The sequence below is a fragment of the Manis pentadactyla genome, chromosome 4 (assembly GCF_030020395.1).
Source record: "Manis pentadactyla isolate mManPen7 chromosome 4, mManPen7.hap1, whole genome shotgun sequence".
NCBI lineage: Eukaryota > Metazoa > Chordata > Mammalia > Pholidota > Manidae > Manis > Manis pentadactyla.
Window position 1 is genome coordinate 135,710,896 of NC_080022.1, and position 24,835 is coordinate 135,735,730.

General features: G+C 45.7%; 1 protein-coding gene across 2 annotated transcripts; it reads right to left on the bottom strand.

The window, feature by feature from the left end:
- Positions 1–9,587: 9,587 nt before the first annotated feature.
- On the bottom strand, positions 9,588–24,522 carry LOC118917704 (inactive serine/threonine-protein kinase TEX14-like). Of its 2 annotated transcripts, none has more exons than XR_008997177.1 (3): positions 18,898–19,363; positions 16,595–16,718; positions 9,588–9,772 (listed from the first exon to the last, which is right to left on the bottom strand). XR_008997177.1 is itself a non-coding variant. In XM_057500928.1 (3 exons), the coding sequence occupies exons 1-3, from the start codon at positions 23,491–23,493 to the stop codon at positions 15,432–15,434; spliced, it is 327 nt and encodes a 108-aa protein (XP_057356911.1). In that variant the 5' UTR covers positions 23,494–24,522; the 3' UTR covers positions 15,357–15,431. The 2 variants fall into 2 exon arrangements, 1 of the variants encoding a protein (XP_057356911.1); XM_057500928.1 differs by lacking the exons at positions 9,588–9,772; positions 18,898–19,363 and adding exons at positions 15,357–15,500; positions 23,360–24,522.
- Between the last annotated feature and the right edge of the window lie 313 nt (positions 24,523–24,835).

A 24,835-nucleotide genomic window follows, 5' to 3' on the forward strand; every position in this document is an offset into this window, starting at 1 on the left:
TCCAGGGTCACAAAGAGGTGACAATTTTAAAAGCAGTCAACATATTTAGTGTTTTGAGGAAAGAATTTGCATTCCTCTTCTCTTCACTTGCATATATTTTTTAAAGCCATTTTTGCTAAATGTGGAGAAATGATCAGACCTATCAAGGCTATTTCCCTTTCCATATTTCATATCTAGTAATTCACCTCTTACCTGGAGGCCTTTACATAGAGATGCTGGCCTCTAGGAACCCAGTCCAAAAAGGGCGCAAGTGAAGAATGAGCAACCAAAATAGACATCAAAAATCCAAAAATTTCCACCTATATTAAGGCAGTAGGCTTTGTGGCAGGAGCCCTAGACCATGTGTTCTAATCTAGTCCCTACTCAGACTAATCTACAAGAATCTTATGCTTCAGTTTCCTCATCCGTAAAGCAGGAGCAAGAATCTTGCCTGAATCCACGAATGGGGATGCTATGAAAATAAAACACAATAAAATAAAGGCTACAACACTTTGGAAATAAAAGAAGAAAAATAAATTAAAGCCTTTGCCCTTTATCCAAAAGGGAGACTTTTGGATCTGCTTATTCCAATTTAACAAACTTAATTACATTCCCCAACCTGTAGCAAATCAAAGGTAACAAATGTGGGGCTTGGGGGCAGCAGGATGCCTAAAACTGAGAGGATGCATGGAAATGATCATAAGCTCCCTCAGGCATGAGCTCCGAGGGCCTCTGTGTGGGGGCAAAGACTCCTCAGCAGGGGCTGAAGGCGGCACTGAGTCATGGAGCCATGATAATAGAGATTCAGAAAAATGTCATGATCGCCAAGGAAAGGTTAGAATATATTTAGAATATACTCAAAGTAGGTATTTAGAATAATGATACATCTATTCCATCAGTATGATTAAAAATTTTAAAACTGAGAAATTAATGAGTTCGAATTATCTGAAAATTTCACTTAGGTGAAAATGCCTTATCCCTTCTTTTTTTTTTTGATAATTATTTTTTATTGAAGGGTAGTTGATGCACAGTATTACATTACATTAGTTTCAAGTGTACAACACAGTGATAAAACATTTATATACATAATTCTAGGTTCCAGCTATCACCCTACCAAGCTGTTACAATATCTTGACTATATTCCTTATGCTATACATTACATCCCGGTTACTTATTTATTTTACCATTGGAAGTCTGTCCTTTTTTTTTTTTTTTTTTTTTTTTTGTGAGGGCATCTCTCATATTTATTGATCAAATGGTTGTTAATGACGATAAAATTCTGTATAGGGGAGTCAATGCTCAATGCACAATCATTAATCCACCCCAAGCCTAATTTTCGTCAGTCTCCAATCTTCTGAGACATAACAAACAAGTTCTTACATGGAGAACAAATTCTTACATAATGAATAAGTTACATAGTGAACAGTACAAGGGCAGTCATCACAGAAACTTTCGGTTTTGCTCATGCATTATGAACTCTAAACAGTCAGTTCAAATATGAATACTCATTTGGTTTTTATACTTGATTTATATGTGGATACCACATTTCTCTCTTTATTATTATTATTTTTAATAAAATGCTGAAGTGGTAGGTAGATACAAGATAAAGGTAGAAAACATAGTTTAGTGTTGTAAGAGAGCAAATGTAGATGATCAGGTGTGTGCCTGTAGACTATGTGTTAATCCAAGCTAGACAAGGGCAATAAAACATCCACGTATGCAGATTTCTCTCAGAACGGGGGGTGAGGTTCTAAGCCTCACCTCTGTTGATCCCCAATTTCTCACCTGATGACCCCCCTGCGACTGTGCCTGTCTTAGGTTGTTCCTCCCTTGAGGAATCTTACCCGTCTCTGGCTAACCAGTCATCTTCCGGGGCCATACAGGGAAATGTAAAATTGGTAAGTGAGAGAGAAGCCTTATTGTTTGAAATGGTTAGCTTTTCATTTCTTTGCATATTTATGCCCTGTAGCTTCTATGCCCAGCATTTGTCTTGAGGTATCTTTACCACTTGGAAGAATTATGATACTCGGTAAATTTGATATGAGGCACGAATTCTATTTAAGGGTTGTAATTAGGAAGGAAGAAGAAAAGCTATAGAAGTAGCAGGCGGAAGAAAACATGGGAAGATTGATTATTTCTTTGACATATCTTGTAGAGTAACTTCAGCATGTATAGGTTTTAAGCTACTATTTAAATTGCGCACACACATTAACATAATAGGAGTATAGTTACATAACCAAAGCATACCTGTAATTACCAGCCATCTCCAGTGAAACCAAGAAAACCAGTTAGGCACCTTAGGCATTTGTGAAAACTTATCTATGATATGGTGGATATTGTCCAACTGAACTTGAACAGTCTGCGAGAAATCAGACAAATTAAAACAACCCATTCCTGGGGAATGTTCACATCCCTTATGTTCTTTTAACAGTAAATAGTCTGTAGTTGTAAGAGTTTGGAGCGCTACAATTTGCACTTCTCCTAATTCTTGGTTGAGTTCCAACAGTATAGATCCAGTCAAATTTGTTGTTTTACTGTATGCACAGGCCAGCTTAGATATCTCCTTCATTCCCATGGCAAGTCCAGGAGCTGGTGGAATGAGTGCATCTACAGCTGTAGCAGTGCGTGGATCTTTGTTGGGGTTTTTTGATGATCATCTTCTGGCATGAGTCTTCCAGAGAGTGCTGATGTTGGAAGTTCTCTTTCATATCGTATCTTAGTTCATTTTCGGTGTCGCCCAATTAGGCTTTGATCTTCTGTATAAACGCAAACAGACCCTTTGCCTACATTTTTATATGCCCTTTATACCCTTGTGTAGAATTCATTGGAGGTTACCACACAGGAACTGCCCTTTTTTGTTTTGTTTTGTTTTGTTTTGTTTTTGGTATCACTAATCTACACTTACATGATGAATATTATGTTTACTAGGCTCTCCCCTATACCAGGTCTCCCCTATAAACCCCTTTACAGTCACTGTCCATCAGCATAGCAAAATGTTGTAGAATCACTACTTGCCTTCTCTGTGTTGTACAGCCCTCCCTTTTCTCCTACCCCCCCATGCATGCTAATTTTAATACCCCCCTACTTCTTCCCCCCACTTATCCCTCCCTACCCACCCATCCTCCCCAGTCCCTTTCCCTTTGGTACCTGTTAGTCCATTCTTGAGTTCTGTGATTCTGGTGCTGTTTTGTTCCTTCAGTTTTTCCTTTGTTCTTATACTCCACAGATGAGTGAAATCATTTGGTATTTCTTTCTCCGCTTGGCTTGTTTCACTGAGCATAATACCCTCCAGCTCCATCCATGTTGCTGCAAATGGTTGGATTTTCCCTTTTCTTATGGCTGAGTAGTATTCCATTGTGTATATGTACAACCTCTTCTTTATCCATTCATCTATCGATGGACATTTAGGTTGCTTCTAATTCTTGGCTATTGTAAATAGTGCTGCGATAAACATAGGGGTGCACTGATCTTTCTCATACTTGATTGCTGCATTCTTAGGGTAAATTCCTAGGAGTGCAATTCCTGGGTCAAATGGTAAGTCTGTTTTGAGCATTTTGATGTACCTCCATACTGCTTTCCACAATGGTTGAACTAACTTACATTCCCACCAGCAGTGTAGGAGGGTTCCCCTTTCTCCACAGCCTCGCCAACATTTGTTGTTGTTTGTCTTTTGGATGGCAGCCATCCTTACTGGTGTGAGGTGATACCTCATTGTAGTTTTAATTTGCATTTTTCTGATAATTAGTGATGTGGAGCATCTTTTCATGTGTCTGTTGGCCATCTGTATTTCTTTTTTGGAGAACCGTCTGTTCAGTTCCTCTGCCCATTTTTTAATTGGGTTATTTGTTTTTTGTTTGTTGAGGCATGTGAGCTCTTTATATATTCTGGACGTCAAGCCTTTATCGGATGTGTCATTTTCAAATATATTCTCCCATACTGTAGGGATCCTTTTTGTTCTATTGATGGTGTCTTTTGCTGTACAGAAGCTTTTCAGCTTAATATAGTCCCACTTACTCATTTTTGCTGTTGTTTTCCTTGCCCGGGGAGATATGTTCAAGAAGAGGTCACTCATGTTTATGTCTAAGAGGTTTTTGCCTATGTTTTCTTCCAAGAGTTTAATGGTTTCATGACTTACATTCAGGTCTTTGATCCATTTTGAGTTTACTTTTGTATATGGGGTTAGACAATGGTCCAGTTTCATTCTCCTACATGTAGCTGTCCAGTTTTGCCAGCACCATCTGTTGAAGAGACTGTCATTTCGCCATTGTATGTCCATGGCTCCTTTATCATATATTAATTGACCATATATGTCTGGGTTAATGTCTGGATTCTCTAGTCTGTTCCATTGGTCTGTGGCTCTGCTCTTGTGCCAGTACCAAATTGTCTTGATTACTATGGCTTTATAGTAGAGCTTGAAGTTGGGGAGTGAGATCCCCCCTACTTTATTCTTCTTTCTCAGGATTGCTTTGGCTATTCGGGGTCTTTGGTGTTTCCATATGAATTTTTGAATTATTTGTTCCAGTTCATTGAAGAATGTTGCTGGTAATTTCATAGGGATTGCATCAAATCTGTATATTGCTTTGGGCAGGATGGCCATTTTGACAATATTAATTCTTCCTAGCCACGAGCATGGGATGTGTTTCCATCTGTTAGTGTCCCCTTTAATTTCTCTTAAGAGTGACTTGTAGTTTTCAGAGTATAAGTCTTTCACTTCTTTGGTTAGGTTTATTCCTAGGTATTTTATTTTTTTTGAAGCAATTGTGAATGGAGTTGTTTTCCTGATTTCTCTTTCTGTTGGTTCATTGTAAGTATATAGGAAAGCCAAAGATTTCTGTGTGTTGATTTTGTATCCTGCAACTTTGCTGTATTCCGATATCAGTTCTAGTAGTTTTAGGGTGGAGTCTTTAGGGTTTTTAATGTACAGTCTCATGTCATCTGCAAATAGTGACAGTTTAACTTCTTCTTTACCAATCTGGATTCCTTGTATTTCTTTGTTTTGTCTGATTGCCGTGGCTAGGACCTCCAGTACTATGTTAAATAACAGTGGAGAGAGTGGGCATCCCTGTCTAGTTCCCGATCTCAGAGGAAATGCTTTCAGCTTCTCGCTGTTCAATATAATGTTGGCTGTGGGTTTATCATAGATGGCCTTTATTATGTTGAGGTACTTGCCCTCTATTCCCATTTTGCTGAGAGTTTTTATCATGAATGGATGTTGAACTTTGTCAAATGCTTTTTCAGCATCTATGGAGATGATCATGTGGTTTTTGTCTTTCTTTTTGTTGATGTGGTGGATGATGTTGATGGACTTTCGAATGTTGTACCACCCTTGCATCCCTGGGATGAATCCCACTTGGTCATGGTGTATGATCCTTTTGATGTATTTTTGAATTCGGTTTGCTAATATTTTGTTGAGTATTTTTGCATCTACGTTCATCAGGGATATTGGTCTGTAGTTTTCTTTTTTGGTGGGGTCTTTGCCTGGTTTTGGTATTAGGGTGATGTTAGCTTCATAGAATGAGTTTGAGAGTATCCCGTCCTCCTCTATTTTCTGGAAAACTTTAAGGAGAATGGTTATTATGTCTTCCCTGTATGTCTGATAAAATTCCGAGGTAAATACATCTGGCCCGGGGGTTTTGTTCTTTGGTAGTTTTTTGATTACCACTTCAATTTCGTTGCTGGTAATTGGTCTGTTTAGATTTTCTGTTTCTTTCTGGGTCAATCTTGGAAGGTTGTATTTTTCTAGGAAGTTGTCCATTTCTCCTAGGTTTCCCAGCTTGTTAGCATATAGGTTTTCATAGTATTCTCTAATAATTCTTTGTATTTCTGTGGGGTCCATCGTGATTTTTCCTTTCTCGTTTCTGATACTGTTGATTTGTGTTGACTCTCTTTTCTTCTTAATAAGTTTGGCTAGAGGCTTATCTATTTTGTTTATTTTCTTGAAGAACCAGCTCTTGGTTTCATTGATTTTTGCTATTGTTTTATTCTTCTCAATTTTATTTATTTCTTCTCTGATCTTTATTATGTCCCTCCTTCTGCTGACCTTAGGCCTCATCTGTTCTTCTTTTTCCAATTTCGATAATTGTGACATTAGACCATTCATTTGGGATTGCTCTTCCTTTTTTAAATATGCTTGGATTGCTATATACTTTCCTCTTAAGACTGCTTTTGCTGTGTCCCACAGAAGTTGGGGCTTAGTGTTGTTGTTGTCATTTGTTTCCATATATTGCTGGATCTCCATTTTGATTTGGTCATTGATCCATTGATTATTTAGGAGCGTGTTGTTAAGCCTCCATGTGTTTGTGAGCCTCTTTGCTTTCTTTGTACAGTTTATTTCTAGTTTTATGCCTTTGTGGTCTGAAAAGTTGGTTGGTAGGATTTCAATCTTTTGGAATTTTCTGAGGCTCTTTTTGTGGCCTAGTATGTGGTCTATTCTGGAGAATGTTCCATGTGCACTTGAGAAGAATGTATATCCCGCTGCTTTTGGATGTAGAGTTCTATAGATGTCTATTAGGTCCATCTGCTCTACTGTGTTGTTCAGTGCTTCCGTGTCCTTACTTATTTTCTGCCCAGTGGATCTATCCTTTGGGGTGAGTGGTGTGTTGAAGTCTCCTAGAATGAATGCATTGCAGTCTATATCCCCCTTTAGTTCTGTTAGTATTTGTTTCACATATGCTGGTGCTCCTGTGTTGGGTGCATATATATTTAGAATGGTTATATCCTCTTGTTTGACTGAGCCCTTTATCATTATGTAGTGTCCTTCTTTATCTCTTGTTACTTTCTTTGTTTTGAAGTCTATTTTGTCTGATATTAGTACTGCAACCCCTGCTTTCTTCTCACTGTTGTTTGCTTGAAATATGTTTTTCCATCCCTTGACTTTTAGTCTGTACATGTCTTTGGGTTTGAGGTGAGTTTCTTGTAAGCAGCATATAGATGGGTCTTGCTTTTTTATCCATTCTGTTACTCTGTGTCTTTTGATTGGTGCATTCAACCCATTAACATTTAGGGTGACTATTGAAAGATATGTACTTATTGCCATTGCAGGCTTTAAATTCGTGGTTACCAAAGGTTCAAGGTTAGCCTCTTTAGTATCTTACTGCCTAACTTAGCTCGCTTATTGAACTGTTATATACACTGTCTGGAGATTCTTTTCTTCTCTCCCTTCTTGTTCCTCCTCCTCGATTCTTCATATGTTGGGTGTTTTGTGCTGTGCTCTTTCTAGGAGTGCTCCCATCTAGAGCAGTCCCTGTAAGATGTTCTGTAGAGGTGGTTTGTGGAAAGCAAATTCCCTCTGCTTTTGTTTGTCTGGGAATTGTTTAATCCCACCGTCATATTTGAATGATAGTCGTGCTGGATACAGTATCCTTGGTTCAAGGCCCTTCTGTTTCATTGTATTAAATATATCATGCCATTCTCTTCTGGCCTGTAGGGTTTCTGTTGAGAAATCTGATGTTAGCCTGATGGGTTTCCCTTTATAGGTGACCTTTTTCTCTCTAGCTGCCTTTAAAACTCTTTCCTTGTCCTTGATCTTTGCCATTTTAATTATTATGTGTCTTGGTGTTGCCCTTCTTGGATCCTTTCTGTTGGGGGTTCTGTGTATTTCCGTGGTCTGTTCGATTATTTCCTCCCCTAGTTTGGGGAAGTTTTCAGCAATTATTTCTTCTAAGATACTTTCCATCTCTTTTCCTCTCTCTTCTTCTTCTGGGACCCCTATAATACAGATATTGTTCCTTTTGGATTGGTCACACAGTTCTCTTAATATTGTTTCATTCCTGGAGATCCTTTTGTCTCTCTCTATGTCAGCTTCTATGCGTTCCTGTTCTCTGATTTCAATTCCATCAATGGCCTCTTGTATTCTATCCATTCTGCTTATAAACCCTTCCAGAGTTTGTTTCATTTCTGCAATCTCCTTTCTGGCATCTGTGATCTCCCTCCGGACTTCATCCCATTTCTCTTGCGTATTTTTCTGCATCTCTGTCAGTATGTTTATGATTCTTATTTTGAATTCTTTTTCAGGAAGACTGGTTAGGTCTGTCTCCTTCTCTGGTGTTGTCTCTGTGATCTTTGTCTGCCTGTAGCTTTGCCTTTTCATGGTGATAGGAATAGTTTGCAGAGCTGGGACGAGTGATGGCTGGAAGGACTTCCTTTCTTGTTGGTTTGTGGCCCTCCTCTCCTGGGAGAACAGCGACCTCTAGTGGCTTGTGCTGGGCAGCTGTGCGCAGACAGGGTTTCTGCTTCCTGCCCGGCTGCTATGGAGTTTATCTCCGCTGTTGCTGTGGGCTTGGCCTGGCTCGGGCAGCTACTCCAAAGTGGTGGAGTCGCGTTGGAGCAGGAGCGGCTGGGAGACTATTTATCTCCGTAAGGGGCCTCCCTGCTCCCTGCAGCCCAAGGGTTAGGGTGCCCAGAGATCCCGGATTCCCTACCTCTGGATTAAGTGAACCACCCTGCCCCTTTAAGACTTCCAAAAAGCACCCGCGAAAACAAAACAACGACCACCAAAAAAAAAAAAAAAAAAAAAAAAGAAAAAAATTTTTAAATTAAAAAAAAAAAAAATCTTTATTCTCCGGTGCCAGCCTCAGGCCTCTGCTCACCGGTCTTGCTGCCCTGCTTCCCTAGTATTGGGGTCTCTATCCCTTTAAGACTTCCAAAAAGCGCTTGCCAAAACAAAACAGCAAAAAAGCAAAAAAAAAAAAAAAAAAGGTCGTGCGCTTTTCTTATGTCCTCCAGCACCCGGCCTCCAGTGCCCGCTCACTGTTCTTGCTGCTCTGTTTCCCTAGCATCCAGGGCCCCCTGGGTACGTACTGTGTCTGCACTCTGGCCCGGATGGCTGGGGCTGGGTGTTCAGCAGTCCTGTGCTCCGTCTCCCTCCCGCTCTGCCTATTCTTCTCCCGCTGGGAGCTGGGGGGAGGGGCGCTCGGCTCCCGCCGGGCCGGGGCTTGTATCTTACCCCCTTCGCAAGGCGCTGGGTTCTCTCAGGTGCGGATGTGGTCTAGATATTGTCCTGTGTCCTCTGGTCTTTATTCTAGGAAGGGTTGTCTTTGTTATATTTTCATAGATATATGTTGTTTTGGGAGGAGATTTCTGCTGCTCTACTCACGCTGCCATCTTCCGCCCCTTCGCCTTATCCCTTCTTATCTAGAAAACCAGGGTGGACTTTTCAAAAAAAATTAAATATGGTATAATTGTTGTATGCACAGTCACATGTACTAGCAGATGGTTTCCAATGATGCCTGCCACCAGTTCCTTCCTCCTTATCCACACTGCCATCTGAGCTGGCCTCCTGACTGACCAACGGAGAGCAGCAGCAGGGAGACTGCCTCAGGGCTGGGACTAGTAGTCCCATTTTGCCCAGGATTTCCTTTCCCCGGACTTACACTGCCATTCATTGCATCACACATGTGCCTACAGGGCGCCCCTCCCAGCTTTCCTCATTAATGCCCTGCTGCCTTCACCAAGTTAATAAGCAGTAGGCTTTTCTCAGGAACATGCAGTGAGGATTTCCAAAACTTCTTACAACTTGGTCTCTAACTTCTTCTTGGTGTGTAATTCCCTACTTCCCTGAGATGACTAAGGAGAAATAAACTCCTAACAGCTTTAGAGCTTACCTTTAAGTCATTCTTCAGAATATACTGGATGTCTTGAAGAAGGTTCATAGTTTGATCTTTCTGCTTGACCTGGATGCCTGACTTAATTTCATAATAAGGTTTTGGAAGCTTGATGACAGCTTCTAAATAATTTTCCAAAACAACGGCTTCTTTGATAACTGAGCTAACTAAGCCATTCCAGGGTATGTTGTCTGTTAAGGAAAAAGTCATAGGAAGGAGTAACATTATGAAATTGGATAACTTTAGTCAAGTTACTTAACCCCTCCAACTATTATTTTCTCTGTAGAAAAATGACCTGGAATTCCAATCACAAAGCAGAAGCCACTTTACCCGATTATCAGGGAAATCCTTGAAGCAGAGACAAGAAAAAGTAGTATCAGAATCATCTACACAAAGGTTCTACACTGGCGATGGGGACCACAGGGAATGTTTCATGGCATGAGGCTCGGTAGCCTAATGCAGTCTTCTCGTGGAAGGTTTAGTTTGCCTCTGAGACTGGAAAGGGGAGCTGCCTCTCACTCACTCCCCTCAGTGAAGGTTACTGGATGTGTGTATCCTGGTCTCCTAAAGGATTCATTCTGTCTTCAGATATGGGACCATTTCCTTCACATTAAAGTCCCATAGGCTTGGATGGGCTTCCATGTCTTTCAGGCGACACTACTTATACACACACTGGCCCCTGGGTGTGTTTGATTTCATAGTTTACTTCTCAGAGGCCAGTCTTTTCTCCTCATTTACAAGTTTTTAAGGGGAAGCTCACAGAGACCCCTAAGCATTGACAGCAATACTCAGTTTAAAAATTTTGCTTGGATTAAATGCATTACCATTAACAAGCTGACAGGTGGGCTTTGCTGATTCTTAAAGAACAGGTGAAAAGAGAAAGATTTCTGGGAGATCATCTTCTATCTTCCCCAAGGTATTTTGTCCTAGATATCTTTTTCTATGTCTGCATTTTCATAAAACTAAGTAACTCTTGTGGGGAGAAAAATCCAACCTAAAAACAGGGACTTTGGTCACGGTCAATATACTCTTCGATCTACCTGTTAGAATCTCCTGTATGAGCATTGAAAAGCTGTAGACACCAGACTTCACTGTGGCTGCCTTTTGTAAGATCACCTCTGGGGCCGCCCAGTTGTACAGCTGGGCAGGAAGTGGTATGCGAGTCAGGTCCCTTTGTACACCTCCGTCCTGGACACACAAGGTAGGGCTCATGTCTTCAAGGATCATTGTGATCAGCACACAGTATATTTGTGAAACATTTGCCTGTGAAGACTGGCAACCTCCTTGGTTTTTTAGAAATCCAGCTAGATCCTGAGCTAACTCTCACTGCTGGCTATTCCAACACTTGCAATTCCTTACCACTCCTACCCAAGTGGGCCTTTCCCACCCTCCCACCTCCTTTTGTTTTCTCCTGCTTGCTCACTCCATTCAAATCACAGGGGCCCCCTCTCAATTTCTCCAAGCACCTCACCACTTCATATCTTTGTATTGGCACCATCATGTGCATGGTGTACTCTGCCTATAGATCCTAGTGCAACTGGCTGCTTCTGGTAACAGAGGCATTAATTTGATGCCTCCTCAGAGAAGCCTTCCCCAAATACCTACTCTAAAGTAGTCCCATTTTGTGGGTGGGAAGTTGAGGGGGATAAAGGAGCACAAAAGTCTCAATCATAATGTAAGTTGGTCATGGGGATGGTAGTGCAGCATGGAGAATACAGCCAGTGGTTCTGTAACATCTTTCTATGTTAACAGATAGTAACTACACTAGCAGGGGGTGAGGATTTCATACTGTGTGTAACTGTTGAACCACTGTGTGATACACTTGAAACCAATATAATATTGTTTATCAACTATACTTGAATAAAATAAATAGTCCCATTTTGTTGACTTCAGAGCACTTATTATCTGAATTATTTTTTTCATTTATTGTTTATTATGTCTCCCCTCCACTAGAGTTACTCCTTGAGAGCAGGCACCTCATCTTTTGTATCTCCATAATTCTAACTTACACTAGAGCCTCAATGCTTACTTTTGAAAAAATAAATACAAGACTCTTTCAAGGCCCCCCTCAAGCTCCATCTGCTTATCAAAGCCTTCTGGAACTCCTCCATCAACTTGTGATTGCTTCTTTTCTGACTCTGCCCTCTAGTGAATGAGCCCTCTCAGTTCAGCACTCAAAGGTTCACTGATTGGCTTGAATAATTCAACTTCCCAACCAGGCTCCCTGAGAACCGGAATGCTGAGAGTCCATCAAATGTCTTCTGGGCCAGCCGGAGTCCTCAGGGTGAGGTCAGTGCTGACTTCTGCCCACAGCTGTCATGTACATCAAATAAGATCATGTGCGTGGAAACACTCTGTGAGCCATAAAGCACTACGTTTTAAGTAGGAAATTAATACAAATGGTATGGTAAGCATTTGGTTGCTGGTTAAGAATTAAGTTAAGTTTTTAAAAAGCCAAGTGGCCAGAAATTCTTTTCTAGTCTGGCAAAGGGCAGATTTTAGGGGATGGGATGGACTTCTCAGAATTTTAGCAAACTTCCCTGAATAATATTTCCTACAGCAGAGCTTTTGATAGATGGCAGTGAGTTCAGGAAGCCATCAAGGTAGAAGAGCTGGTATTGACATTTTAGTTGTATTTCTGAATAGTCAGGTGTGGCCTGGTGTAATGGGAACAGCCTGGACACACATGCCAATATTATATTAATATCACAGGAAAATCAAGGAGTGCTTTCTTGTCGGGGATATATTCTGAGTCCCTAACATGCTTGGCTCTTTGTGTTGCGCGGTGATTCTCTAAGTGAAATCACCTCCCTTCTCAGGCCTCTCAGGCTGGTCTAAGGCTCTGACAAGGGACAAGTCACTTACGACCAGGACTTACATCCTTTCTCTTTCACTCTCCCTCACTTTTCCCTCTTATCTTTCTCTGTTAAAGATTCTTTTCTGGTTGTCATTCTAGGGCAGTTATTTTTCTGGGCTTCAGCTCTGACATCATTAAAAGTATATTTGGCTACAGCTATGTGATACCACCTGCAAGGTCAATTCCGGCTCCAAAGATTCCAACAAGGAGGAGCTGAAGAACAGGAGAGACTTGCTGTATCATTTTTACACCAAGTGACGGAGCGCTACCCTTGACAATAACCTTCAACAAACCAACCTGCCCAAATAGAGTGTTACCAAAAACAAAAGTGGAATTAAAAGCTATTTTGGATTCTTGGATAATCAACTCATACTAACAGCTGTCAAAGAAGCATACACTGTTGCAACTACAATTGCTTGCTGACTGACATTTCTGCCTGAAGTTCCATTATGAGGACAACAAGCCCAATGGGGAACTCACACCTTCCTACCCAGTTACCTCTCAGCCCTCACTTGGCCAACCTATGGACCCCAGCTCCTCAGTGCATCTCACATCTTTCCCTTCTATTTTCGTTCCATAGTCACCACTGAGCCCTGCCTGGGACCTCTTAGCTGGTCTTCCTTCCCCCAACCACCAAACCATCCTGTCCCCACAGCCAGAAAACATCCTCTTCCATGTGGGTCTAGCCACAGCTGGGTAACTACATACTATCTCTTCACCTCTCAGGGCCTCAGTTTCCCCACCTATTAAAGGACAGGGTTGGGCTAGGCCCTTTCCAAAGCTCCATTTAACTCTAGGATTCACAGAAGAAACTGTTGTTTATCTCCACCAACAAGAGACAGTGTCCCACCACCAGCCAACAGCTTGGGTCCTGTTACAGCCTTCCGGAACAGCCCTTGTCACCAGCAGCAGAAATGTCCAGACCCCTCAGCTTCCACTACTTCTGAACACGCAGCCGAAGCGTCAACTTGTTCTTAACTGCTTCAACTGCTTCAAGTTTTCCCTTCATCTAGACTCATTCATTCACTTAACGAACATTTACTGAGCAATTACTGTGTGGCGGGCCCTGAACTGGGTGCTGAAGATGAACAAGCATGGTCCCTGCCCTCCTGGAGCTCGCCATCTGGCAGAGCAGACACACCTGACTGCAGAGAAAGGGAATGTGCAAAGTGTGGTGGTAACAGAGCTTCAGCAGGGGCCCCTTGGGGTGTGAGAGAAACTGTGTCTGAGGTGAGTTTAAAAGGGTAAACAAGTGAGTGCCAAGTATGCCAGATGCAGGGAGCAGCACCATGGCATGGCATGAACTGCACATGGCTTCAGATGGTCAGAGGGGAATAGGAAGGGATGAGGTTGGCACTGTGAGCAGAGCCCCACCTTGGAAGGCTTCCATACCCAGCAAAGTGCCAGGACTTTGTAAGCAACGGGGAGCCACGGAAGGTTTTAACTGGGATTGAGAATGGACCCAATCTGAAGCTGAGCACCGCCTGGCCTCCACCAGTTCTCCATGGATAGCTGCTGCACTCACACCCCAACTGCTCCCCTGCCTCTCTCGTCACCTCAGCCTCCTCTCCACATGTAGGAGTGACAGGGACCTTCCTAAAACTAAATTATCCATCATACCATCCTGCTTAAAAAACCCTTCAGAACATCCCAGTGTTTTTCAGACAGGACTCAAACTCTTCCAAAGGCCCACAAGGTTAGGCACAATCTGGCCCCTGCCCTCCTCCCCAGGCAGAGGGACAGGAGCCACTGGAGGGCTGGGAAGTGTCTTTCTGTTTCACTCATTTGAAAAACATGCTGTGCCCCCATTTGTGTGAAGGCCTGTTCTGGGCATTTGAGATAGAGCAATGAATGAAACAGAAATCTCTGCCATCACAGAGCTTTTCATACAGTAAGAAAAGTACATTACAGAGTATATAGGAAGCAAAGGCCTGCTGAGACTCAGAAACAAAGCCTCAGTGTTTGGACACTGGGTGGGGATGAGGGTAAGCAGAAGTAGGCAGGTCTAAGCAAGGGGCTTGCCCAGTGGCTGAAGCCTCACAGCAGAGCAGAACCAACAGTGGGCCAAAGCCTCAGAGCTGTGGATGGCACTGAGGGGGCACAGGGGAGCTCCCCTGCCTCTCAGTGTTTAAGGGCAAGAGATGGAGGTCAATCCCCAGCTCCCAGGAGGACGATGACCCCTGATAAACAGGAAATGAAGCCCATCCAACCACCCTTGAATGATGATGTCATGTTTGTCACTGCCTCCCTCACTGCACTGAGCCCCTTGAAGACAAGGAATATGCGCCCACCCAGCCCAGGGTCTGGCCTAGGAGGATGATGGACTGACTGTAAGGCTCATGAGCACCCGTCCCCTTCTCTCTCCTTCCAGGCTGCCCAGCTATGGCACGTTTCCTGGCCTCGTTGCAGTGAGAAGCTGAGTAAGCCCCCGCGACTGCAAGGGAGGAAGCCATGACAGAGCCACTTCCGGCTGACCCCTAAACACCATGCACCCCTCATGCCCTCTCTTGCTCAATGACCTGCAATACAGAGGACACAGTAGGGGACGGAGGCCTGGAAGACAGCAGAACCACAAATGGGAGGAAATCAGAATGGTGACTGTGCCCTCCAATACACACATCGATGGCAATTTAAGTGGGAAAATCCACTGAAAATTTTGGAATAGACAGTTATAGCATTTACACATACACATTGGCTAATATGGGCTCTTAACTTGTTAAATGTTTATTAAAATGAGAATTTCCTATACAGAAATAATTTCGCCCAAGTCCCTCTCACCTTGGCCAATAGGACAAGGCATGTGGGAAACCTCTTTCCCAAGCAATGGACGGCCCTGCCCATTGATGAGGAATCCTGCCCAGATCAGATTCTCTTTACAGCACCCACCTTCCCATCATGTACTCCAGGTTGGTCAGCCTGGCTTCCCATGTGGAGACGATGTGGATGGCATAGGAGCTGAGGGACAGGGATAAAGCCCCGGGAATGCAGGTACCTCAGGGCATCAGCATCTGGAGCAGCAGCTTCACTATCACCTCCACGTGTAGCATGGGGAACTGGGACCTCTGCAGGCAAGACAGACGGCCAGGAACAGGATGGGCGCGGCCCCACGCTGCACAACGCTGTGCTGGTTCCCAAGTCCTTTAATTGACCCTCTCAGCTACCCAGTGTCTCCATTTTACAGATGGGGAACCTAGAGCTCAGGAAGAGTAAGTGACTGGCCCAAGGCCCCAATGACCCAGGCTCCCTGGTCCCAAGGCTGGGCTCCTTTCTCTCAGCTGAGCTATTCACGCCACAAAGAACGGGGATGAAGTTCCCAAAGCCTGGTATGTGCATCTAGGATGGGCCCATGACCAGCACTGACAATGAACCTGCCCTGCACCTCCATCTAAGGCTATGCGGCTAGGAGGACCCTGAAGATTACAGGGCCAACCCAGCCCCTTTCCCAGTCAGATGACCAAGAAATTCATCCTAAGAGGACAGAAATTCACTCACAGGGATGTACTCAGCTGCTAAAAGTCATAATGTTTCCCCAGAGAAATAGCATTTTAAGGTAATGCCCTCATCAAAGGAGAGGGGAAGGGCAGAGAAAGAAGGAAACGAGGACACTCCAGGGAGGTCCTCAGGAAGGAAGGGCTAGCCATTCTGGGGGAGGGCCCTTCCAGAGGGTCTCTTCTCACTCCTGCCACCAGCCTTAAACAAAGTCAGGGAGAAAGAAAAAAATGCTTTAGGACCTCTCCAAAGCCACACCTCAGCCCAAGGCATCTGTCCCAGCGAGTCTGTGGGGCCTGGAGGAGGGCCCCACAAGGAAATCGAAAGTGAGAGAGGGGCCTGCCAAAGGCCTGTAAGTAAACAAACCTCTCTCCAAGAACAGCCCGTAAAAGCACAGGTGGAGATGTAGGAAAATACAGCCAGCTGTTTGATTAGTGAGGTAGATGTGTTTTCTGGGTCTGCTGAGCTCTTCAGTGTCTAACAAAGCAGGACAGACAATAATAAAATCACACTCATTCCAATCAGGTGCCTATCAGCCTTATAAAGTTCACAAGTGAAGAGTTCAGAGATTTATCTTCCATGCATGAAAAGTGGGAACCCTGCTGCTGGGGCAGGGGAAGAGGGGAGGGCAGGGCAGCAAAAGCAAATCTGTGAAACCACCATTTACCTGTTCATGGAGGACACCAAACAGTGTGCCGATAGCGACACGCTCATACACCAGGTGGGTCTTCTCCAGCTCCTGGGACAGGCCCACAGCCATCAGTTGCAGCAGGTGGGGGTGCCGCAGCTTGCTACAGAAGAAAAGGTGGTCAGTACAGCCCAGGCAAGGAGGACATGATGAAAAAATGGGCACTTTCCTTTTTTCTAGGCCCCTTGAACACATTCTAAACAAATACTATTTGCATGAGTTTTCCTAAGACCAGATGGGTGGTTGGTGTTGAGGGGCAGGGGTACCTGTGGGTGAATCTATGGCTTCTCACTGATCAGACCTTGAGGGCTTAGAGTCATCAATGCCAATGTCACTAAGAGCTACTGATCAAGGCACTTCACACTGATCATCTCAATCCCAACAACTGCCTATAAGAAAGGTATCACTCGTTTTGGAGATGAGGAAACCAAGGGCAGGGAGGTGTCAGACACTTTCCTAGACCACAGCCCCCCCGACCGCGGTCTCATGTCCAAGTCCACACCGTGTCTTAAGTCCTTCCAGTCTTCTGGGGCCCCTTTATACTGACTTCCCAAAAGGAAGGGTCTGGCCCCTGATACACCTCCTGTGGTTGCTGAGTGGCCTCCTCAGGAACCTAGGTCCACTCCAAGGCCTCAGCAGCCCCGCTGTGAAACCATGAAGCTCCTGCCTTAGCAGGAGCTGACCAACTAATCCTGGAGCCACAGGAAACCTAAGGTACTGAGACATGCGCGTGCCCTCAGTGGCAGAGACATGGCTCCGCAGACCTGTGAATCTCATGCACAGCCATGCTCTGTGAATGGGTTATGGGAAGTCAATCAGCTGACTGAACTGAGCTCCTCGCCACCATCATCCCCACCCCTCAGCCTATTTATTAACTCCTCTTTCTCTCTTGCGGTAGCCCTTGAAATCCACAGATTGCAACAGTCAGGAAATCCTGAGGCTGAGAGAACCTGATCTCCACACCCCAGAGGACAGCACAGCCCTGAACCTGGACTGCAACTGCCCAGGTCCTTGGGCTTCCTTCTCACCTGCTGTGCTCCTGCTCAGCAATTAGTAAGTCGGCGAGCCACAGCCTGTTGCAGTGTGGGTGGGTGGGGAAGGTTTAGCTCCTTCACTGTGACCCTGTTCTGGTTCCACACCAGGCTACATGCAGGACAATTCAAGCAGATGGGGGTGAGCAGCTACTTCCATCCGGACCTCTCCCAGCCAGAGGCAGAGAAGTAGTGTTTACACAGCATTTACTGTTACACAGCCCCAGGGGGCACTTTGGGTCCTCCCTCCCCACCGCCCCAGGTCCTAATGCATCCTGGGGAACTTAGCATAGGTGGAAGGAAGTCACTGAAGGATTCCAGGGAGGGAGTGGCTCTGTTGGGTTTGTATTTCAGAAAGATGACTGTATCAGCAGGGTGGGGAATGGTGGAAAGGGGTGTCTAGAGAATGGAGGACCAGTTAAGAGGCCAGTGACTTGGGCTGGTGACTTGCAGTGGGAAAGAGAGAGGGGATCCAACAACGGATCTGTGGCATGGGCAGGAAAGCAAGGAGCCTGTCTTTTGCAAATGGAGGGACCCTGAGTGTCTGGCAGAGAGAGACTTTTTGGAAAGATGTTTCTTCTAAGCAGGGAAGAAGCATCCAGGTTCAAGGAGGCCAAGCGACCTTGGCCAGGACAACTGCTGTGACCCCACAGGGGCCAGGTCTCTGGGAACTGAGAACACTCCAGAGACATCTGTCATAGCTATATCCAGGCACTGCTGCCTCTGCTGTGGCTGGCTGCTGAGAGCTGCCCCAGTGCCTGTGTTCCACTCCTACAGGGACCACAGGCAGTCGCCACTAAGCTGTCTCTACCCACTGTCAGGAGTCATCTTGCCAAGAAGTCGTCCTCAGAGAGGGCCAACTGGCATGTATATAGACATTCTGGTTGTCATAATCACAGTGTGGCGGGTGGGAGCTACTACTCCCATTGGGGGCATTGGGGGCTGCTATGGCATCTAATAAGGAGAGACCAGGGACACTCCTAAACACCCTACAAGGTGCAGCATGGCTCCCCCCACCCTCCACTAGGATATCCAGCCAAAAATGTCAAAGGTGTCCAGGTGGAGAAACCCTCACTTAGACATACATTCTTCAGTGTTTCCTTGTGTTTAGGTAGAAACCCTCCCACACATACGGAAGTCACGTGAAGCCCATTCGTCCCGTGGCACTGAGTCAGACCTCCCACTGGCCAGTCTCTGCTTACTTGGTCATGAATGTGTAAGAGCCACTGAAGAAAGAGAAGGTAGGCTCACCATCAGCTTGAATCACTTCTTTCTCTCCAATTATTGGAAGACATCCTAGATAGGCCAGCTGTGTACCCCCTGAGATAAAACTGAAAGCAAAGCACAATTTCAAATTGTGGGCAGAAAAGAGGAAAAGTAAAATACCTCCTGAATCTTATCAGCCAGCTACAAATAATGAGAGGCGCTGTTTACTAGCCTCCTGGATACCCCTATGCAATGGACATTATTCTTTATATTATCTTTAACCTTCCTAGAAACCTGCAAGGTTGTAATATTCTTACCCTTTTACTAGTGAGGAAACCAGGGTTCACAGAAGGAGGTCAGATGCCTGCCTGAAGCACTGGGCTGGGTTGCTTCTGTGCAGCCAAAACCCATATTCCCTCTGCCCCAGCCCCCACCCGGCTGTCTCTGCACAACCAAGAGACACAGGGCTGGGGGCTGAGCTGTTGGCAAACATCACCCAGCCTCTCAACAAAGTTTCCCAATGGTTTTCTTTAATGGACAGAATCAAGAACCCCAAAGATATTATTTTCCCTCAAAACATTTCTCAGTTTAAAAATCTCAGTTCCTTCAAGGCATTCCAACAATGCTCATGAACTTGTGGAGGGCAAGGTCAGCCACAGGTAGGACCCACGTGGTCGGCACAGCTGTCCGCTTCTCTTCTGAGGGAATGTATCTGGGGCTCTTGGTGAAAATTAAAGGATCATTCTCTAAACTCCCCAAATATAGCCCAAGGTTGTACAGGGGAACTCTCCAGGATTTTCAGCATTTTAACAAGGACAGGAACACTAAAAAAAAGTAGTAAAGAAAAAAATTAATACTTTGGAGAAGATAGGGAAGGAAGAATTGGACAATCATGGGAGATGGGGTCAGAGCTGTGGACAGGTTATTCTCCAGTTAGTCCAGCAAATGCTGGCTGTCAGGGGCAACCTCTTACCTTCTCAAAGCCAAAGCTGTGGATATTTTGGGCAGAGATGACCCCAGCTTTAAGCAGTCAGTTAGGAGAGCCATTAGGTTGTCTAGAAGTATTTAAAAGAGGAAAAAAAGGTAAGAATCAACCACCCATATCCAGAGGAACAATGTTGAACCAAGTTGTCAGAATGTGTAGTAGGTTTTAACTTTACTATGACAGGTGACACAATAGCCAGCCTCTGAGAGGAACCCCATGATCCCCACCTCCATAAGTGGTATTCATGCCCTTGTGAAGCCCCCCACAGGTCAGAGAGGGCTGACCCAACAGGACACTGCAGAAATGACAGCGTGTTTGATTTCCAAGGCTGGATCCCGCAGGGCTTCTGCCTTGACCCCCCTTGGATCACTTGCTCTGGGGGAGGCCAGCTGCCGGGCTGTGAGGACATTCCAGCAGCCCTATGGAAAAGCCCAGCCCCGATCTGCCAGCCTTGTGAGTATGCCACATTGCAACTGGATCTCCCAGCCCCAGTCAAGCCTTCGGATGACTTCAAACCCAACATCTTGACTGCAACTTCCTGAGAAACTCTGAGCCAGAACCACCCAGCTAAGACAGTTCCCAGGTCCTGACCCACCAAAATCATTTGACACAAATATTTATTGTTGTTTAAAGCTGCTAGGTTTGGTGGGAGTGTGGACTCAGATGGTCAAAGTTTGAAAGACACATAAAGTAGATCTTGTCCAACTTCCAAATTTTATAGATGGAAAAAATGGAGTCCAGGGAGAGAAAATCTACCAGCCAGGAGTCACAGGGCAGCGGCAGGGACCAGGCCCTGATGCTGTCCATTCCAGCCACTGTTTTTCCCACATATACACCCAAACCACCACTTGCACACCAGAGCCCCCATTAACTGGAGGTGATTTGAAAGGAGAGACTTATATTTCTTTGGCTCCCAGGCCTGACACGGTGGCATGCATGCAGCAGCTGCTCAGTTAATGCTTGCTGACTGAGTGGTTTGGGCTCAGATTGAAGGAAAAAACATTTTGTCATGGTGGAGCCACTTTCCCTTCCTTGGCAAATGACAAAGGAGCTGCGGGTGACATGTATACTCAGTCCCACCCCACATCAGGTCTGTGAGGCCCCACGTACCCACTCTTCGTGAACAGATGTGAATGCTTTACTTCTGCTTTTGGAAGTACTTTAAGGCTCTCCCTCCTTGTGGGGACCTTGGGGTTCCTATAGCCAGAATCCTAGCTGAACTTAAACCACCTGATGATGTAACTGGCCTGTTGCTAGTCTACCACTTCCACACCTTTAGGCAATAAGCTATTATTGTGCTATATAGAGGGCTCGGCCCAGGACTCTGGATGGAGGTGGAGACACTGGTGCTCAACCTACCGCAGGGAGAACAAACTGGTAATAAACCCTTTCACCCCAAAGAACGTTTTGTTGTTAATTTCTTTGGTCACATTGAATCCATAGCGAACTTGCCCAGGGCTGAAACCCATTGGCAAGACACTCCTCAGCAACCCAGTGGGGCCAGGCCGTCCCTTCCCCACTCTAAGCCACTGTGCTATTTAAGTAAAGACTCCACAATTCGGACTGAGGGAAACTAGGACATCCCAATTTACACCTGGTGCTCTGGCATCATGAGTGATAGCATCCTTTTCTCTCTCCACACCACCCAGTATAGAGGATAGCTATATGGTCGCCATAATCTAGTGGACAGGCTCCCTTCTTAAACCAAATCCTCCACCTCCTCCAAAAACACAGCCTATATGCTTAGGCCTCAAAGATCCGGGAGACAGGGGACCATTTCCTGCCCAGGGGAGCAGATTCGGAGCTAGCAGTGGGGGCGGGACTCCCCAGCAGCGCTGGAACAGAAGCATACCACTGACAGGCCCCCCTGCCCACCTGGGGGCCTCTTGGTGGTGTGGGTGGCTCTTTGGTCAGTAGGGGCTCTGCTTAAACAAAGGAGCTGGCTGTTCTCTAACAGGGGCATGGATGACACCTGCAAGTCAGACCAACCTACATTCCTCAGGCCAAGTCTGTGTAAGTAAACTCAGCTGGGTGGAGGGACAAAAAATGGACTGCAATTATCTGCAACCGTAGAACCATCTATTCTTCTCAATTAGGTGCTCTTTTTTTCTTTCCCCAAACTGAGCTCTGTGTAAACACACCTGTGAGGAATCTCACCTGACACGGCATCACTCACAGGTCTGAGAGGACAATTCTTCAAGGATTCATACGGTTTCCTTACATTACAAAGGGAGTGGGGGGATGCACTTCCACCCTACTTTCTATTAAGCATTGTATGGTTCAACCACCTAACAAGAATACTGTTTCATCTCATTAGAAAAGAGACGGTATGTCTAGGTTAGTAATTGAAATTTTTAAAGTGTATCAACACTTAAACTTGGGTTTCCCTCTCAGGCTGGCCCACGTACCCCCAGGCCTCATACTCAGCCCTACCACACACCAGGCAGTGAAGGGCGGCCCGTGATGAGCAAGATAGACACAGGCCCTGCCTTCTTGGTGTTCACAGTCTAATCAGAAAAATGAAGAATATATATAAATAAAATAATGACAAACTGCAACAAGTCTCCCAACTCCATACAAGGGGAGGAGCAGCGGCAGGTGAGGAGGTGACAGAGGTGGGCGGAGCTGGACCAACCTGACCTCCAAAGCCAGGTGGAGTACTTGGGAGGAGGTCCTGACAGCCATGGGGAATGCCCTAAAGGGTTTTTAGCAGAGGGGCACAGGCCAATTTCCATTCTTAAAAGGTCATTCTGGATGCTGAACAAAGAACCAAGACATGCAAGAGAAGCCAGGAGAGCAGTTAGGAGTAACTAATACTTGGAGGAATCATGACCTCCTCCTGCCCTGGAACCAGTGGCATCCAGGTCACCCAATGAAAACCAGGACTCGATGTGCAGGGAAGGACAGCCCTGTGAGAGCACAACAAGTCTAGCTACCCTGATCACAGAAAGATGTCATCAGAGAAAATCAAAATAGGAAGGATCCTCGCATACATACCTACATCAAAAAAGTCCCCAAATTTAAAATAACTCTGTCCCTGAGCTTGGAAAAAAGCCCAGGCCCACCTCCTGTAGCTGTGATGGGGCTGGTGGAGTGCCCACCCAGCTAGCAGCAAGTCTCTTACACAGCTTAAAATAGCCAGAGGAACAGTAAATTAAGCATTTGTAGTTTTTGCAAACTTAGTAATAAAGGAACACTCTTTCCATGGTTGAGGAGATGACAAAAGCCAGCTAGCTGCTCCCTGGGCTCCTGGTACCTGAAAAGTTCCTTCTCTGCTGACCCTGGGTGGTTCCCACTGGAGCCCAGACTCATTTCCCTCGGATGTTCCTAGGGCAGTGCGGGGACAGCTGAACGTTCATCTGTGACCAGCCTTTTCAGCAGCCACACCCTCTCCTTCAGACCTACCAATCTAGGTGCGCCAGCTGTTGGAGGGGATGGACATGGAGGGGATCAGGGTGGCCCACATGCCGAGGAAGGCTGTGGTGATGCAGAACATCCCACTCTGCTCAAGGCAGCACTCACCCCTGCACGAGGCTCCCAAACCGGGGCAGGCTGCAGATGAGCCGCCAAGGGGGGTCAATCTTCAGGAGGTCACAGGAGAAACCCTGGATGATGGCCTGCATGTGGGAGGTGCAGCGCTGCATGAACTCCACCATCTGCAACACACCAGAGATGCTCAGGGCTGGCGCAGCTAGGGGCTACCTGGCCTTCACTGGCACTGGGAGGGTCTGAGGACTCGAAGCCCCAGGGAGGGAAATCTCTGAAAAGGGAAAGACCTGAGTGATTCTGTAAAGGTATGAAACATTATCAGGGAGATGATTTGGCAATAATTTCTTCCAACTCTCTCCTTCAACAGATGAGGAAACTAGGGCGGGAGGAGTGAAATCACTTGTCCAAGGCCCAACAGCTAATGAACAGAACCAGAGGGCAGAAAGAGAGGACTCTGCCCACCTCCCCCTTCCTTTCAGGTGCCCAGGACTGTGCATGCCCTTGGGCTTCACATTTGTTATGCTATTTAGTCCTCATTAGAATACATCACACCTGGCAGTGTGTGACCTTAGCAAGTTAATGTCAGTGGGACTCAGTCTCCCCATCTGTAAAAATGGGGGATAATAACAATACCTTCCTGAGAAGGTTGCTGTGAAGATTAAATTAGTTAATATTTAACAATTTAATTCAGAACATCTGACGTGAAGTAAGTGCTAATTAAAGGCTGGGCAAAATTGTAAATGTTCTTCCTCCCCACTGAATAAATGACCAGAAAGTTTCACTAGACTTGCCCGAAGTTTTACCACTGGTTAACTTCCGGCAACTGAGTCCTGCATGTCCAGTGCCAATGGCAAGGCCACCACAAGCCCCGTGCCATCCCTGGAACTAGCCCCTGGCCTCCTGAGTCCCAGCTCAGTGCCCTACCTGGGACATAGCCTCAGGGGGTCCTTACCGCAGTGCTGCACTCCTTCCTGCTGTCAGGGCCCAGGTCTGTGGGTTTCAACCCTTCTTGTCAAGGAGCCAAAGGTCACCCCCTGCATCCAGCAGTTTGCTGAGGATCCACTGATTGCCTGAAAAGGGTGCTGCATGCACTGGGGTGCTCCCATCAAAGCAGCGGCTGGAGGGGGTGGTGGAATGAGTGCCCACAGCATGGGCAGGGACAACCAGTGGGTGACACACACTCCCTTTACAGAAAGTGACCTTTGGTGATGAGGATTCTAATACCACCATTTGTGAGGCCCCTGTCTATGACAAACAGATTTACTTATATCTGTGGGGAAGCTGGGGTTCCTATGGCCCGGATCCTCACTGAACTTTAACCACTTGATGATGTAACTGGCCTGTTGCTAGGCTACTGCTTCCACACCTTTAGGTAATAAGTTATTATTGCGCTATATAGCCAGCTCAGCCCAGTACTATGGGCGGAAGCAGAGACGTTAGTAGTGCTCGACCTGCCGCCGGGAGAACAAGCTGAGTAATAAACCCTTTCACCCCAAAGAAACGTTCTAC

Excerpts from the sequence above, each read along its gene's own strand:
- LOC118917704 (XM_057500928.1), bottom strand. The coding sequence starts at position 23,493 with ATGGTGGAGTTCATGCAGCGCTGCACCTCCCACATGCAGGCCATCATC. Across the intron at positions 16,719-23,359 it reads TTTGGGAGCCTCGTGCAGGG|CAAGCTGCGGCACCCCCACC; the intron begins GTGAGTGCTGCC and ends TTTCTTCTGTAG. Across the intron at positions 15,501-16,594 it reads TTGGTGTCCTCCATGAACAG|AGGTCCCAGTTCCCCATGCT; the intron begins GTAAATGGTGGT and ends TCTTGCCTGCAG.